The sequence below is a fragment of the Tachypleus tridentatus genome, chromosome 5 (genome assembly GCF_004210375.1).
Source record: "Tachypleus tridentatus isolate NWPU-2018 chromosome 5, ASM421037v1, whole genome shotgun sequence".
In the NCBI taxonomy this organism is placed as follows: domain Eukaryota; kingdom Metazoa; phylum Arthropoda; class Merostomata; order Xiphosura; family Limulidae; genus Tachypleus; species Tachypleus tridentatus.
Window position 1 is genome coordinate 11,391,144 of NC_134829.1, and position 17,646 is coordinate 11,408,789.

Sequence of the window (17,646 nt, forward strand, 5' to 3'; positions counted from 1 at the left end):
TTGAGGAATAATTCATGAGCGTTTTTTCAAGTTAAAAAAATATATTCATAAATGAAACGCTTTCGCAAAATATTTCATGTCATTTGGTAGATAATTTTTTGCTCTAATAGATGGCGTGTTTGATTTTCATATGTCTTTAATTTTTGCTTTCATTTTCAGCTCATAAAACGGAATGTCAAGTGGACAAAATCGAGCATTTTCGACACCATCTGCTTTTCGCATTTAATTTCGTGCAATTTCGTTTAAAACAATGCATACTATATACCTAGGTATTACATGAAATAAAGTATCATAATAAATGTTTTGGGTGTAATGTGTTCATGCATTGAAGTATTGTATAGTCTTGCATGTAATGCTTGAATGAAATGATTTAAAAACGCTCACGAATTATTCCTCAACCTAATATACCAGAAGTGCAAAAAGACAAATTCATGACACATATTTCATTCAGCTGTATAATGTTGGAAATTTGGTAAATCATTTTGAGTTTAAAAAAATGTAAATAATTTGTTAATATTGTGACTGTCCCTTTTTGTGAACAAATGTTTTGTTTAATATACTTTAACTGAAAAAAATATATCAGAATCAACTAGTGTAAAAATATAACTTCTGTTTTGTATAAAAATGTTAAATGAAGCAGCATCACAATTAAGTGTTGAATATATAATCAGATATAAAAATGTCACTTTATAGACTGCTTCCACATACTTCTGAGAAATGCTGCTAGGTCTACTAAAACACGATCATCATCACGTCCATCCCACTTCTTCAGCTTCAAGGCATTTTGAGGCTGTAGCTGAAAAGACTTTTCATTGCAGTCAATAAATATGACTTTGGATAAGTCTCTGTTCAAACAAGATAAGTCCTAAAAAATAAAAAAAATATTGCATGTGTATATGTATTATAATTTTTATGTAATATTTTACTCTAATGAAATATTAAACAAATAGTAGATGGAGACTATCTACCTCAGAGGAGTATCACAATAAATACATAAGAAAGTGAAATAAGCTGGATAGATTATATTCTAATGTTATTGAAGAATTAAACTAAACATATAAGTACAAAAAATCCTCGACCTGGGTAAATGATATCTTAATGGCGCTTAAAAATTTAATTACATACACAATTTACAGGAATTATCAATCAAGACAAACAAAATTGTAACCCTGCTCAGGCAATTAACTACACACGCAACTCATAAGAAAACACAACTAGAACAAACAACATTCTAACAAACATTTAAATAAATATACAACTTAAGAATTAACAACCATGATATACAGCAGAACCTCGATTAATAGACACCTTAAACAATGAAAAATATGCCATCAACCTCATCATGATGTGTTGTGAATCAAATACCATGTCATCGCGTTTGTTGACTTGGATTCAAATTTTATTGAACTATTATTTTATGAATTTATGTTAACAAGTTTGGTATCAAATTCAAGATTATAATTCAACTTTTAGTATTATATGTTAGTTAATTTCATAATTTAAAAGTAAAAATTAAAAGAACGTATATAATAATCGATTTTTGTGTACCACGTGGTATACTGAAAGCAGCACTGGTTCAAATTAGATATTTGTGAATTTTAGAAACAGTTCCTTATATACACTTACTTCAATATATGACATGTGAATAACTAATCAAAAGTTCAGAATGTTTCCTAGTTACTTTCTCAACCATTTTAAAGTGCAGGAAGCCACCTCATTCTTTGAACCAAGATTTCAAGCAGGTCGGTCATGAATTTAGTCTGCTTGAAATAACAGTTGATTTTGACAAAGTAGAGCTTAGTTACCAAGCTTGGTAAATTATAACAGAATTTTATGGCATTGATATAGTTATTTATGATTTTTTGGTTAGTTCAAATGTATGCATAAGACCTAAAAAAAGATTTTGCTTCACATCCTTCACGTATGAAATTTCTTGAAGCTCAGCAACCTATGGCAAGCAGTAGATAAGCAAGTATAGCAAATAGTTGTCTTTTAGTTACAACAACCTCTGTACTCATTTGCTATTACTATTTAGAAATAATCTATTTACATATGTAATGCATAATAATTTAAATGTGACTGTAATTTACCAAATGCTAATCTAATAAAGGACAGCCAAGAAAGGACACTTTGTAAAAACTAATAGTCTGTTTCATATTATTTGGTATGGTAACATGAATGCATTTTTGCTATATCAATGCAACTTCTGTGATGTTAACTAGGCACAACTGAAAGGTGAATAAAATAAAAATAATAAACATAATATAAATGTATAATGTCATGAGATTTCAGCTATTTAGAGTATTTTGTATTTTGACGTTATAAATTGTAGTCATTCTAGAACTAAAAAGCATAAATTATATTTATTTCCTAATTTTTTATGATGGTTACAAAGTAAGTCAAATTTACAGATCCATATAGTAAGGGTAGAGACAATACGAGACAAAATATAAAGTTTTACTGAAAACAAACTTTTGGTTTTTAGAGATTACACAAATAATATTTGTTTTGGGACAAACAATAGTGTTTAATCATAACATGAAAACCACTTTTCACTCAAAGTAGTAATCAAAGACTTGATACTTTAATAAATCTTTCATTAAAAAATATGATTTTTTGTGTACAAAAGTCTATCAAATTTCGTGAAGGTACACATACTGCAGCAAAAGTTAAAGTATAAATAAATACTTAACACATGTATATTATACTAAGTCCTTTGTGAAAGGGTTAAGAGCAGACCTTCTCATGCACTTCTTTTTTTCACTACTTGTAACCACATTAAATCTTGCAGTAATGTGCACCTCGATATTCTGAATTAAGGGCAGTGTTTCTAGTCCAGTAATTTATACAGGTACTTTATAAAGCAAAGAGCGTAACTCATATAGTAACTATTCACATGTATGTGTACTTTCTTACCTATGAAAGAGAAATAAATTTAAAAAACATATTTTACTGTCCCATTTGTTTAATGTGTTTACACTATACAAAAACATACTGGCATCATCTACCAGTTGTGTATGTGTGTGAAGGGGAAGAATATAACCATTTCCTAAGAATTCCAACATATGACATATGAAACTAATGTGATGAAATTTGACCTGGTACTTGTAGAAGCTTGACTAAACAGTCATAGAGTTACTGAGAGACAGCTGTAAAGATACATAAGGAACAAAACCTAAGGTATTTCAATGATATTTGTTTAGAAGTTCCTTTTGAGGTGAAGGAATAATAACTTGAACAGTAAAAAACTCTGAATTATAAAGTAATTGGTAATTTTAATTTCTTTAATAGTAAAGTGGATTATTAAATTTTGATTGTAACTTGCACAGATATAAATTAAAAAATGGCAGTAGATGTTATAGGATTAGAAAACTCAAAAAATCTGTCTTGAACGTTTTATATTAATTTCTTACTTACCTTCACGTGATGACCATCCATGTAACGAGTAGCATCCCTGAACAGTCTATACATGATGAAACCATTGGGGTCAAGAGTGTCAATAATGGGAAATGCAGTCTGCAACACACAGACATATACTCACACATACCACTTCTCAAATGTCACATTTACTTCCTACAGTTTACTACATAAACTATCTAATAACATGCAGCAAATAAAAACTACCTCTTTCTCAAGAAACAAAATGATTGATCAAATATTTAACACCTGCCACATGAGCCAAAGCAACATATTTTAGTTTGGGTTGGTTGATTTAGTGTTTTATGGCACAAAGCAGCTAGACTATCTGCACCAAATACCTGGTAAAAAGTTAAAAGTAAATTTAGTAAAATTCATAAAAGAAAATTACGGTAAAACAAAACAAAGTTCAAAAAAACAACAACATATAAATAGCAAATACCAATGTTTACATCTAGTATACAATGTTAAGAGATAACCTACAGTAATTCAAGATGTAAAGGACTCTCTGTAGCATAACTGTAATAATCATAATTCACCAAGAAGACTAACAGGTAAGTACAAAAACCACTGTCAGTTACCTGAAGTTGGCCCTTCCAGTCCTGGTTGCGAGTTATTTAATGTTATGACCAGTTTCTTATTTCAAATCGAACAAGATGAACTGTGATTTTTAAAAAGGAGCCACAATAAAAAAGGTGTAATGTACAAATTAAAAAACTTAAGTAGCATTAAAAAGTTTGATGGCCTTTAAAAAAACTAAAAACATTACCAAGGTGAACAGTGTCACCATCACCAATAACACTGTCTAACGTTATGCACAAACGTTGGGCCAGACCACGTTTAAAATGGTGCTGTGATTGAGAGTTGTAACGATGACAAGACAGTAAAATGTGGCTTATTGTGACCTGAGTGTTACACAGACAATACATTGGTGCATCCGTCCCAAATAAAAGAAAACGATGAGTTAAAAACTGACCAATGCGTGGTATAGTTACTACTACTTCTTTCCGATCCTTACGGAAGCACGATGGCCAAAATCCAATATAGGGTTTTATTTGGTAAAGCTTGTTTTTACGTTGCTCACTCCAAGTCAACTGCCAACTGGCATGGAGCTGAGCCTTGAAAACAGGACCATAGTCCATGTATGGAACAGGCACAGTGGTGATAGTGCCAGAGCAGATAGATTTAGCTGCGGTGTCGGCAAGCTCGTTCCCGCGAATACCAACGTGGCCCGGTATTCAGAAAAACTGGATAGAAGTAGATGTTAAAGAAAAATGGGCCAGTCAGTTTTGAATATCAGGGAGAACAGGGTGTGAACCAATGTGAAGCAATTCCAGGGCCAGTAGAGAACTAAGTGAGTCAGTATAAATAGGGCAGTTTGAGTACTGCTTAGCTTCTATGTGCTCCAGGGCAAGAAAAATGGCATACAGTTCAGCAGTGAACACAGAAGCTGTAGAGGGGATTCTGTGCACAATCACCAAACCACAACAAACCATGACAGAGCCCACACAGTCACCTGATTTTGAACCATCTGTATAAATAGGAATGGAAGGATGGTTCGAGAGATGTTCAGCAAATAACAGACAGTATTTCCAATCAGGAGTGTCTACTTTTCTCAGATGATTAAAAGACAGGTCACAGTTGGGGTCAGCCTGTCATGGAGTCTGTAAAAAGCCATGGTAAGATGGGCTGGCCAGTGAATTCAGCAATGTTAACTAAGGACAGACCCAATTCATCCAACTGCACCTGGATATGAAGGCCAAAAGGAGCAATGGCAGACTGTCTGTTCTGAAAAAGTATGACCCACCGAGGAAGGAAAACACAACCTTAGGTTGGATGCTTTGGTAAGGACAAAGTTTCGAAGCATATAGTTAAAGACAGTTGCAAATGGCAGAGGTGCAAAGAAGGTTCATGAGACTATGTATAAGAACTTATTAGAAATGGGGAAGTGCATTAAGCCCCAGTGCAGAGCCAAATTCCTTGATGATAAATAGGGTCCAGTATCTTTAAGGCCGATGGTCTGGCAAAGCCATATACCAGTGATCCAGAGTAGAGTTTCGACTGAATAAGGTTCGAGAGTGTGGGATATCAACGGAAAGTATCCCAGGCCTGGTTTTGAGCCTTCCATGCCATGTGGCAGGCAGGATTCCACCATGGATGAGGATATAGTGGAAATCGTGTCGAGGTTTTGAGCAGCTGCTTGTATAATACAGTCAGTTACTGCTGCCACACAGTCATCTATTGATGGCAAGATTGAGTTTTGTGAGAGCAGTGAAAGAGGGCCAGTATGCCTAATCCAGCTTCTACCAGGGCATGTGGGTTTGGGTGGCATCAACCAGGGCCAGTTTCTCTCAAAATTATAGGAAAATAATCACTGCCTCATGGATTATTGTCAACCTTTCATGAAAAATGGGAGAATAATGAAGGGGAGCAAACTGAGAGATCAATAGCAATAAAGGACTTACTAGGTATATGGAAATAAGTGGAAAAACCAGTAGCAAAAAACGAAAGGATGTGATCAGAGTATACGCTCTACAGAGCAACCCCTTCTATCAATATCAGCACTTCCCCAGAGGGGATGATGTCCATTAAAGACCCCACGATGAAAAAGGGAGACAGAAACTGTTCAATGAGAGCATTGAAGTCTGATTGATCATATGTCTCTCCAGGCAACAGATAGAGAGAACAAACAGTGATGGTATGACCCAAGCAAACATGGATGGCTACAGCCTCCAAGGGTATGTCGAGTGGCAAAGACAGGGTGGGAACACGCTGACCAACCAACATTGCCACCTCTCCATGAACACGTCCATCACTCAGCCTGTCATTTCTGTATAAAAAAAACTGCCAAAAGGTGACTGTATCAGAAATGTTTCCTGTAAGTAGAGACAAACAAGGATGGTAAAAAACAGTGTTTTGTGTCATCGAGATTAGAACGTAAACCTTGACAGTTCAATTGTATCAGGGTGGCCATTTTTATTTATGTATAGGCGAATTGGGCAGAGATTCCTTCTGTTTATGACCACGTCTTTTTCCTTACAGTCCTAATTCGAGGGAGGTCTATCAACCACCATGGATCCTGCCCTGGGTCAATTAGGCAGGTCTTTGCTGTTGAAAGGGGATTACAGTGACTGAGGATGTGAATGAATGATTGTTTTGCATCTTACAATGGGAGAAGAAAATGTATCTGAGGAAATGCCTGTACCTGGAACCAAAGGTTTTGGATCTTTAGGTTTGTTGGAAAGCATAGTCATGACAGAAAGTGTTCATACCTCTGCTTCCCGAGTGGTTTTTGCTCATAACTTGAAAAGTATCACGATGAGGCGAATAGAAGTATAGTGTATTATAAATATTATACTAACACACACCTACATAAATTTTTATGTAAATTAAATGACAAATAAACTGTTTATAAACGAATAACCAAAAATAGGAGGAGCAGAAAGTGTTCATACAGTTCAGAACATGTGAAAAAACTGATATTCCTGCAAATATTTTGTTTAGTTTGGCAAATAAACAACATTATACCATTCCAGAACTAGACACTGGGTTCATAATTATTGGAATTTAGCCAGCAAAAAATATACTTCCGGTAATTTAGCGCCATCTCCGTCATTATCTGCTTGGTCATCATGATGAACAGGAAACAACTGTCCAGTGATTTAAATAACCGAATTATTGTAAAATAGAAGTCTCATGTGTCTCTTTCCAGTATTGCTACACAACTTGATGTTCTGAAATCTACTGTTCAAAGCATTATTGTCAAGTTCAAGCTTATCGGATCAACTGCTAACCTCCCTCGTTCCGGACGCCCCCACCAAAATTCCAGAGAGAACCAAAAGGAAGATTCTCAGAGAAGTTAGTAGGAACCCTCGTTTAACACGTAATGACATACAGAAACTGGCTAGGGAAACTGGGGTTGAAGTAAGCACCTCTACAGTTATGAACATGTTACGCTCTTCTGGGTTCAAAGCATGCCATCCTCGTAGAACTCCGTATTTAAAGCCTGTTCATTTAGAAGCACGATTGAGGTATGCAAGAAAGCATGTAGGTAAACCCTTTACCTATTGGAAGAGTATTCTTGGGTCAGACGAGACTAAAATCAAGCTTTTTGGCCACAATGATGTTTGCAATATTTTCCGTAAGAAGGGGGAACAAAATCTTCCAAAGAACACCGTCCCTACAGTTAAACACTGAGGTGGCTCAATCATGCTATGGGGTTCCTTCAGCTCTTCTGGTGTAGGCAGACTTCATCGCATCAATGGACTCATGCAAAAGAAGAGTACGCTGATATATTAGGCACTTATATCAAGAATGATGCTCAGAACTAGCGGCTTGGGCATCGTTGGATCTTTCAGCATGACAATGACCCTAAGCACATATCAAAATATGTGCAATCCTGGTTGCAGAGGAACCATATAAGTGTTATGGAATGGCCATCCCAGTCACCCAATCTCAACCCATTGAAAACGTTTGGTATGAGTTGAAGACCAGGGTTCATCAGCATCATCCGAAAAACTTGCAAGAGTTGGAGGCCTTCTGTAAAGAAGAATGGAAGAAAATACCAGTTGAGTACTGTCAAACAATCATGGAGGGACAGAGATAGGTGTTGACATTGATTCATCAACTTTTTTAACCATGGAGGTCAAAAGACTTTTCATTTGTTTGGAGAATGATTCTTTTGGAGGCACAGAGAGATCTGTCTGCACTCCCACTGTAGTTGTGGAAAAAAGTACAGCAGTATATGCCTGAGATGAGGTAGTGGACAGCAATTTTTGAGCCTCAGGATAAGTACTGTTATGAATCCTTTTCATACACTGCACGTCTTTTTCTTCCAATCATTTAGGGTAAGTACGAAAGTAGGATAGGTGAGAGCCATTGCAATTGACACAATGAGGGTCCGTTTCACACTTGTGGGCATCATGGTCCTTGCCACGACAATGAGCACACATCAAGGAGCCATGATATGACATCTTTGAGTGACCGAACCACTGACATTGGAAACATCGGAGAGGGTTTGGAACATATGGTTGTACTCTGCAATTAAGATAACCTGCCTTGATGGTGGCAGGTGGATGTGGTGACGTAAATGTGAGAATGAGGACATTGGTCGGCATCATAATTCCATCTTTGCGAGTGGATGTACGCCTCACTGCAGAAACTCCTTGGGTGGAGAAACCAGTGAGAATCTCTGACTCTGGGATGTTCTTCAAATCCCTCTTAAAAATAACTCCTCATGATGAATTCAAAGTAGCATGAGGTGTAACCTCAAAAGGTATATCCCCAATTGCCTTTGAATGCAAGAGTTCAGTGTGTTGAGATGTGGATGTTTCCACCAATATGTCACCAGATTGAAGCTTCTTTACTGACTTTGGAGAGTCAGCAAGTCCCTGTAGTTCCTTCTGAGTGAAAAAGGGAGACATTTGCCCTAAAGGTTTGTCTGAAAGTGAATGCAATACAAGAAAATGATGTACAACAGGTGGTACAGATGGTGAGAATTGCTGCTCAGAATATTCAAGATGTGTTTGTTTACCTATGGACTGTTTTTTCACTATTTTAATAAGATTTTTAATTGGAGTATCCATAACAAAGAAAGGGAAATTTCAGTGCCCACTGACAGCACCCACCATGGAGCCCTATGAGGGGACACACTACAATGTCAAACAAGGTTGCTGCAGCAACACCAGGGTTTCGTGAGCACTATACCAAAGCACCAATATCAGATACAATGCTTACAACACCTGTGGAAAACATCTAACACTGGTACTTGGTTGACCATAGCCCGAGTGAACCAGCCAACTGACTCAAGGGGGCCACCCCAAGGCTGCCCATCTACAGAAATTCAAGACTAAAGTGGTGTGTTAGGGTTAGACCCCTCAACCACCAGGATCCTCTCCTCCCCTTCACGGGTTGCCACACATGGCAAACGTGGGTGGATGTTTAAATCCCAGAGGAGGTACACCATGTACAGGAATCCACACACAGGAGGTTTAGTTTGGAACCTAGGAGGGTCAACAGGGGATCATTCTGGAAATGAATAATTTAGCATTATTTCAACATATCTTGATAAACAAAACTCAACACAACTTCTAAAATGAATAAAAATATAATTAATGAAAATACATGATGAAATCTATACTGATGAATTGTCATTTTTAATTTGAGAATTGCTAGAGAAATGATGTTATGATTGTGCATTTGCTTCAACTTTAATAATACATCATTGGGCTTTATTGTGCCTTCAGGTTTTATAACATTCTGAAAATAACAATTTCAATCTTCCCTTTGTAAGATAACAACCCAAACCTTTTCAGAATGCTTTTTTTTATCCATATCAAGATGTTGGGCTGACTCTGTTGCAGATGTTAAAAAGCATAAACATACAAAACATTGTAAGTATTTATAAAGTATGTTGTAAAAATTATATGACACGTAGCTAGACTATATGTCAATAATAAATAGCATTAATGAAATCACAAACAACAAATCTAAACAATATTTTTTCTTGTGGAATAAAAACATCAAAAGAATAAATTTCATAACATTAAAAAGTATAGAAAATAAGAACATCTTAAAGTTGAGTAATTTTGTAAAGTGAACCTTCTTACTTCAAGGGTAAATGCTAAATAAATAAATTTGTATAATTAATAAATACAAATTATAACAAGTTTATGACACCAAAACTAATGATCATGTGAAAGAAGCAATAGGAAAGAACAAAATATGTACATGTTGCATCGTGAAGAAATACTTCTGTGTACATGTTGTTATAAGATTGTCAGACTAAAGTACACTTAGAAAGTAATAGCATATAAACTGTAAAAATAATGGTAAAAGTATTCCAAAGGAAGTCAATATATAAAAGGTTAAATAATAACAACAAAAACTACCCTAAGAAAAAAAAAAGGTTATGAACAGTAAACAAGTAAAACCTGTAAAAGTAATAAAATATTAATGCACAACGAAACACAAGAACTCAAATTACAAATAAGTTAAGGCAACATATACATTTGAAGTTAAAAGCCAACCATAACTTAAAGAATAAAGATAAAATTATAATTATAAAGACATTAACTTGCATAAAAAAATTAAAGAAATAATGGAGCAAGATGAATTGTAGAATTGTTAAAAAGTCTTGAGGACAAAGTAAACATGAGTAGATAGCAAGAAAAACTGAATGAAGTTGGTATCTGAGACAGGAATATGAAGATGGTGGAGATTGACATTTCAAAGTCCAGATTTAAGAAATTCAGGATTAACTGTATTCAAAGTATTTATCTTTCCTTTTATTTACATGAACTAATGTCATGTAGATTAAGTGATTAACTGAAATTGGTGTTTGGCTGTTTTCAATTATCTCAACAATCAATTACTTAATGTTATGATTAAATTGACCAGACTTAAAATAACCAACAATTTACAATTAATGTTTTTTATTAGTTTCTAACTAGATTTAATGTCATCAAAATAATAAACTAATCAATGTTATTGTTTCCAATTATTACTAATTTTGATTATTCTAATTTTACAAGCAATTGAAAAATTATAATTATGCTTTGTTGTTTAGCCCAAAGCTACATAATGGGCTACCTGTAATCTGTCTAATTTTAACTTTATAAGTCATTTTTGTTATTTTTTCTTTACTTCAAGTCTATTCAGCTTTGGTGATTTGATGATCTTGAGTTCAATTCACATTGCTACCAAACTTGCTCACATTGTTTTTTATTATGGAAAAGCTGTTAAGGCTATCTGGCACTGCCTCTAATTTTGAACTACAAAATAAAAATAACTCAATGATTTGCAGCATTGGCAGCAAACGTATGTAGTTACTATTTTTGAACTGCTGACTATAAGAATATAACTGCCAAAATTATTTTTGCTTATACATGCCACAGTTTGAAAAGCAAATACCACTAGTTGCCTAACTCACCTTGTAAACCTCAAGTTTTTTTCAGACTAATAATTTGAAAAAGGTATATTTGTATTTATGTCAAAGTTACTAAAGGTATAACTTGCTATCTCTAATTTTCAACTAATAACCAGAGGGAAGGAAGATAGCCAGTTAGCAGCATGGTACCATCTATCATTCACATTAAGGGACTGACTTTTATATGCATCCACATCTTAAGATTTGGAAAAATATTTTCAATTATCATAATGATTTGAATCCAGCTTACCAGTCCATAAATCTAGGGCTCTACCACAATCCAAACAACACCCTTGATATTATTGGCTAAACTTATAATGGACAATTCATCAGTAAGATAGATCAGCACAGGCCTTAACTTTTTTCCCCTATCATGCAAGTCTGAAGGTTTGCACAATGATTTAGAATTCTTTAGAAAATACTATATGATAAACAATAATTTTGTAACCTATAACAAGAAACAGAATTGAAGGCATTCCTGGTTATCTACTACACTTTAGTTGTATGTAATTGGTACAGCTTCATTTTATTCTTACTATGTTTCTTCCTTCCAAAACCTTGTTCATACAGAAATCTGTCTTCATCATGAAGCAACATTCACATGACCACTAATATCAACCCCAATAACACATTAAAAGTTATATTCTCAAACTGTAGATGTACTCATTTATCATTTACTCATGAATGTTACCTTCACTGAGAATCTAAACACTATTCGTTGTTGAATGAAAATCATATTTTATTAATTTTATGAAAAAAATTAAATATAAATAAAAACTTCAAATTTACCTGAATAATATGATAGATATTTTAGTAATTTTAAAAAACCATTGATAAAGATAGTTGTAATTTTGGTTTTTTTATAAAAATAAATTATATACACAAATTTTAATTAATAAAATCAACACAACAAATGCTTTTACAAAAAGTACATTAAATAAAAGTATAGTTATTAATAATTTGAAGAAAGCCATTAAAAAATGGAATAATAATGTAGACTCTTCTTGCTCCAATCTACCATTTTTATTATAATGCTGAAACTACATAAAAACTTATGAAGTTCAGGGTTTTTACTAACTCATTAAATATAGTTACTAACTCTGTTTCTGTAGTACTTACTATTTTGGATATCTGATTTGAAAAAATAAAGTTACTGTTTTCAAATCATTATTTCTAGATCATAAATAACATTTCAGTTTGGATTGTTTAAAAATTTAAACCTTACAGACACCCAACTATCTGCAATTACTTATGATTTCATTATGTTATATACTAAAATATATCTTAAACATTTAATTAGGGTCTTTAATAACCAATTTGATAATTTTATAGATGCATATATAATTAGTTCACAACATAAACCTACCAAATATCAGCATAAAAATATATATAGTTTTTAAATTTATAATATTATATCACCTTTAATGAAGAAGTTTATAAACAAACAGTGGGCATTCCAATGAGTTCTAATTCCTCTTTAGACCGAACCAATCTGTATCTGTTTTTCTCGGAATATTCCTTTTTAAAACAGATTTTAAACCCTAATTTATATTTCTATATTGTTTGTTACACAGATGACTTAGTTTACTGAATATCCTGTATATTGATCCAAGAATTATACACCCAGCAGAGCTTATAATAAAAAGTAATAATAGTGATACATGTGTTCATTATTTAGATACTGACATTATTTTATCAGAAGGCAATATACAGCTGACTATTATTGATAAGATAAAGAAATTTGATTTTCCCATCCATGGTTTAGTCACCCCAACAACATTGTTCCATTAGTATTGCTAAATGGGATTATTATATCCCAGTTAAAAGATTTTTAACAGTTGGTAATAACAGCAATTCATTTATGCACAATATTAATTTATTAATAAAACAAACTGAAAAATAATGGTTAACATATCAGGATTGGTTTATAAAAATTAATTTTAATTTTTTATAATAAATATGAAACCATATTAAGGGTTAAGCTCTCCTTCACTGAGAATACATTATAAAAAAACAAACTTGGAAGACATTTGTTATTTAGTATAAGTAGATAAATGTTATTCTTAGAAATTTCAGTATACTGAGGTGGAAAGATCAACTTTAGATAACTAGGCTTGTCTCAGCTCACCCAGTATATGCTTGAATGGTTAATCTCTTGTTTTGATTAACATCAGTTAAAGGAATGGAGGTTAGGAGTTCTGTAGATGTTAAGAGTGGCTTAGTTTTACTGTAATAATATTATTCACAACATTAGTAGAAATGGTGGAGGTTGGGTATTTTACTTGTCAGAATGTTTTTTTTTAAATTTTAATCAGATTGATTTAATTCTACATTTAAGTTATTTCTAAGTATTAAGGGTTACTGCCTTCACACAACTGGCTGCAGACAAAGAAAAGCAGTTGGAGATGAGACATCATATGTTCAAGCACTCAATTCCCAACTCTTAACTGATTCTCCTTAGTTGCTAGCTCATTTTTCATCAGCATTTGGATTTTGCCAAATCGAATATACTCAATACCTTTGGGTGCTATGATCACAGGCATTATTCTTCACAACTTAAGAGCAGCATTAAGGAATGGTAGTGGAAATGTTTTTGAATTTCAGTTATTTTGTGCATATATGTATATAGACATCACCTATACTGAGGAAACTAAACACAGTTTATTATTTACTTGGAGGATACCTATATTATACAAAAACAACAATAAAATGTGAATTTTTTATGAGCCAAAGCAGATTAATTTGGTTTATCAATTTGATTTTTTTGTATACTTAAGCTACATAAAATTTTAAATCACTAGAGTTTAAGAAAAAGACAGTTACAATACTTTAAATTATAAATCATATTTAACACCTAATCAGACAAGTGTGAAAGATATGGCATGTTATATGTCCTTGAAGCTCACAAAAACAGTGTTTAATGTCACTCAAAGACAGCAATTGCCACTAGAAAGTAAAAATATTATTAGGCTTACATAATGCACACTTTCAGAGATTGTACAAAGTCAAAAAAAGAACTTAAAAATATTTCTAATATAATGTAATAAAAGAAAACTGAAAAACAGAAGCTATCAAACTTACAAAACCCTGTTCTGCAGTATAAATCACCACTTCAAACAATGGTGGAGCCACTTGCTGCAAGAAGAAATCAACTCCTGGTCTCTTTTTAAACCTCCAACCTGTTTGATACTAAACAATAATAAAGAAAGGAATTTATCATCATATTACATAAATATACTTAAAAATCAAACTTAACACTATTTTCACAAAAAGTAAGTTAATTATTTATTTGGGATATAATGATAAACTCATCTCATTGAATCTTGACAACGAGTTCTCAATCTCTTTACTAAAACAGTTTCTTTTGTGTCAAAAAGTAGATAACAACTAACTTTTCTGAAATGAGACTAACAGATCTCAATTCTTTAGATAAACAATTATGCACTAAACTGTAGCATTACTTATCCCATTAAGAGTATGAATAAGAGTTCTCACTCTTCTGTGAAATGTCTATGTAATATATCAGAGTATCACACATCTTAATGAATCATCATCAAAATTTCTACTTTTTTAATGAAATATTGACATAATACATTGTACCATCACTTATCTTATTGAAGTATGACAATTGGTCCTCATTATCTTCAGCGAAACATCTCCCTACATACTACATTGTATGTATCAAAAACCTTCCAATATTTAGAATACCTAAAAATAGTGGATAAGGATGCTTTATATAAAGCCACCACTGATGAAGCAAGACCCTTCTCAAGTACTCAAGTTAGAAAATGGGATATAATAGATACTTTTAATACACTTTTCTGTTTTTTACATGTTATTATTTTATGTTCTTTGGCACATTATTTAATGTACTATTATCATTATCATACAAAAAACTAGGGTTAAGTGTCACTGACAGCTGACAGCAAAAAACATTGGTTAAGTACTTCTTGTTTTTCATTTTATTCTTTATTTATTGTGATAAAATAAATTGAAATGTAAAAGTAGGGATGTCATTAAGTTATTTACAGTTAGATGAGATAAAATAAGTATTAATGATAGTATAATAAAAAATATTTCATAAGGCATGCATGTGAGCAGCTCACAGTTGCTCAGGGCTAAAGTAATTTGATAGTGTGACATGGGATGCCACATGCCATGAGTTACATATAACATGTAATGTTGCATATAGTAATTAATCATGGCTAAAAGGTTAATCAAATGGGATAACAAAACAGTAAAATTTAATTATATATAGATGTATACTGTTAGAAGCTTAAAGATATTATGAGTAAACAAATGTAGATTTGTGTTACAATCTGAAGGTTTTCTAAAAAGAAAAAGTGCAGTTTAGATTTTTTTCTTGTTGTTGTCGAATATGAGGTCAGTTGAATTGAACAATCATGTATAGCAGTGGTGCACAAACTTTTGTGTCAGAGGCCACAAACAGACTTCTCGTAACCGTTGGGGGCCACAAAAAAGTGAAGATTAAAATTGTTCCACAGTTGTTTTACACAAGATGGACATCACATTTAAGAACACACAAATAATGATTACATCAAAGTGTTTGCACATTATTCTAAGGAATGTTATGATATGTCAACTGTCACAAAGTCAGTGCGATAGATGGTGCTGCATGTCATCTACGAGCTTAGAAATGTCCGGTTTGATGTTTGACGTAGAAAGACGCAAGACTGCTTCCAGATGATCATCAGTCAGTTGACTGGTAGTGTTATTTTTGTTCAGTTTCATATGCAAGAAAGCCTGTTCGCAGCAGTACATGCTGCCAAACTAGCTGGTGTGGACAAATGCATTCTCTTTCAGATTAGCAAATGTATCAGGCAATATTTTGTAGAAGACAAGCAAACTGTTTTCTCAGTAAATAGCACGCAGTTCATCAGATGCCAGGAGATCAGTACGTTTGAGCTGATATTTTGCTGACAAGTCATCCACTGACACACTGAACAGATCAGCAAAAAGTTTCATCAATAATCTGCATTGGTCAAAGTTATGAAACCGTGAGTTGAAGAATTGAATCAAGGTATCTAGCTTCCCAACATAAACTTGTGTGTCAATGTCCTGATTCTTCTGTAGCTGTGACTGAAAAGTGGGAAAGTGCATGAAGTTGCCTAATGCTGCTTGCTGCTGGAACAATTGCAACTTTGTCCAGAAAGCTGAGATGTGATTTTCAAGCTGACAGACAAACTGATTTTTTGCCTTGCAACTTCAAATTCAGATCATTCAAGTGTTGTGTCATGTCAACCAGAAAGGTCAAATCAGTTTGCTGGATCAGTCATGGAAATCACGTCTGTGTCTTTGTTCTTGCTTTTGAGGAATTCTATCTCCTCATCAATCAACTCCCAGAATCTTCTGAGCATCTTCCCTCGACTCAGCCAGCGTACTTTACAGTGATACACAAGGTCATCATAGTCTGAATCAATTTCTTCAAGAAGACTTCGAAACTAATGGTGATTGAGCCCTCGTGATTTGATGAAATTAATGGTTTTCATCACTAATGCTATCAGTGCTTGAAAACCAAGTTCTTTACTGCACAGGTTCTGTTGGTGAATAATACAGTGCAACTTCACCAACTGTCTGTTCTGCTTTCCTTGATGCTTTATCAACAGTGCTACCAGCCTGCTACTTTCTCCGGTCATGGCTGGTGCTCCATCAGTTGTCACACTTACCAGTTTCATGAAATCCAATGAAACACTACTACACAGTCATACTGACTCCTCGAATAGAGCAGATCCAGTTATCTCACCCTTCAAGGAACCCATGCCAATTAGTTCCTCTGTGATATCAAACGATGACTACACATCACGAACAAAAAACTAGTAGCTGTGCTGTTGAATTGATGTCAGTCGACTCGTCTGCTGCCAAAGAGAAGTAGACAAAGTTGGCTGCTTTATTTGTAAGCTGCCTTGTCATGTCTGCTGAGAGGTGTGAAATTCTTCATTGAACTGTCATATGATTCAAAGCCACTGTCTGTAGCTTGGGAACGGCTTCCGGACACAACTTTTCCGATGCAGTAATCATACATAGCTTGATAAAATCACCATCAGTGAACAGTTGGCCAGATTTCGCTGTCATCAATGAAATATCGTAACTGACCTCACATGCTGCACCTAAATCTGCTGACTACTTTGAGAAAATGTTCTGCTGGTGATTCAGCGACTGCTGCAGAGATTCAATTTGAGCTGTTCATTCATCACCGACCATGTTGGGGAAATCTTTATGCTTCGACTCATAATGACGCTTTATATTGGATACCTACGCCATTGCTACTGTCAAATGACACA

The 17,646-nt window shown here is 33.8% G+C and overlaps 1 protein-coding gene across 2 annotated transcripts in view; it reads right to left on the reverse strand.

Moving 5' to 3' along the window:
• LOC143250513 (mitochondrial import inner membrane translocase subunit TIM50-like) overlaps positions 1-17,646 on the reverse strand; it is a 42,193-nt gene that overhangs the window by 4,110 nt on the left and 20,437 nt on the right. Inside the window, exons 6-8 of one of the 2 annotated variants that reach the window (XM_076501161.1) lie at positions 14,426-14,533; positions 3,418-3,516; positions 709-865 (exon numbers count right to left, since the gene is read on the reverse strand). In XM_076501161.1, the coding sequence (XP_076357276.1) occupies positions 709-865; positions 3,418-3,516; positions 14,426-14,533 (364 nt within the window). The remainder of the gene's footprint in view (positions 1-708; positions 866-3,417; positions 3,517-14,425; positions 14,534-17,646) is intronic. The other variant, XM_076501162.1, reaches the window with a different exon arrangement.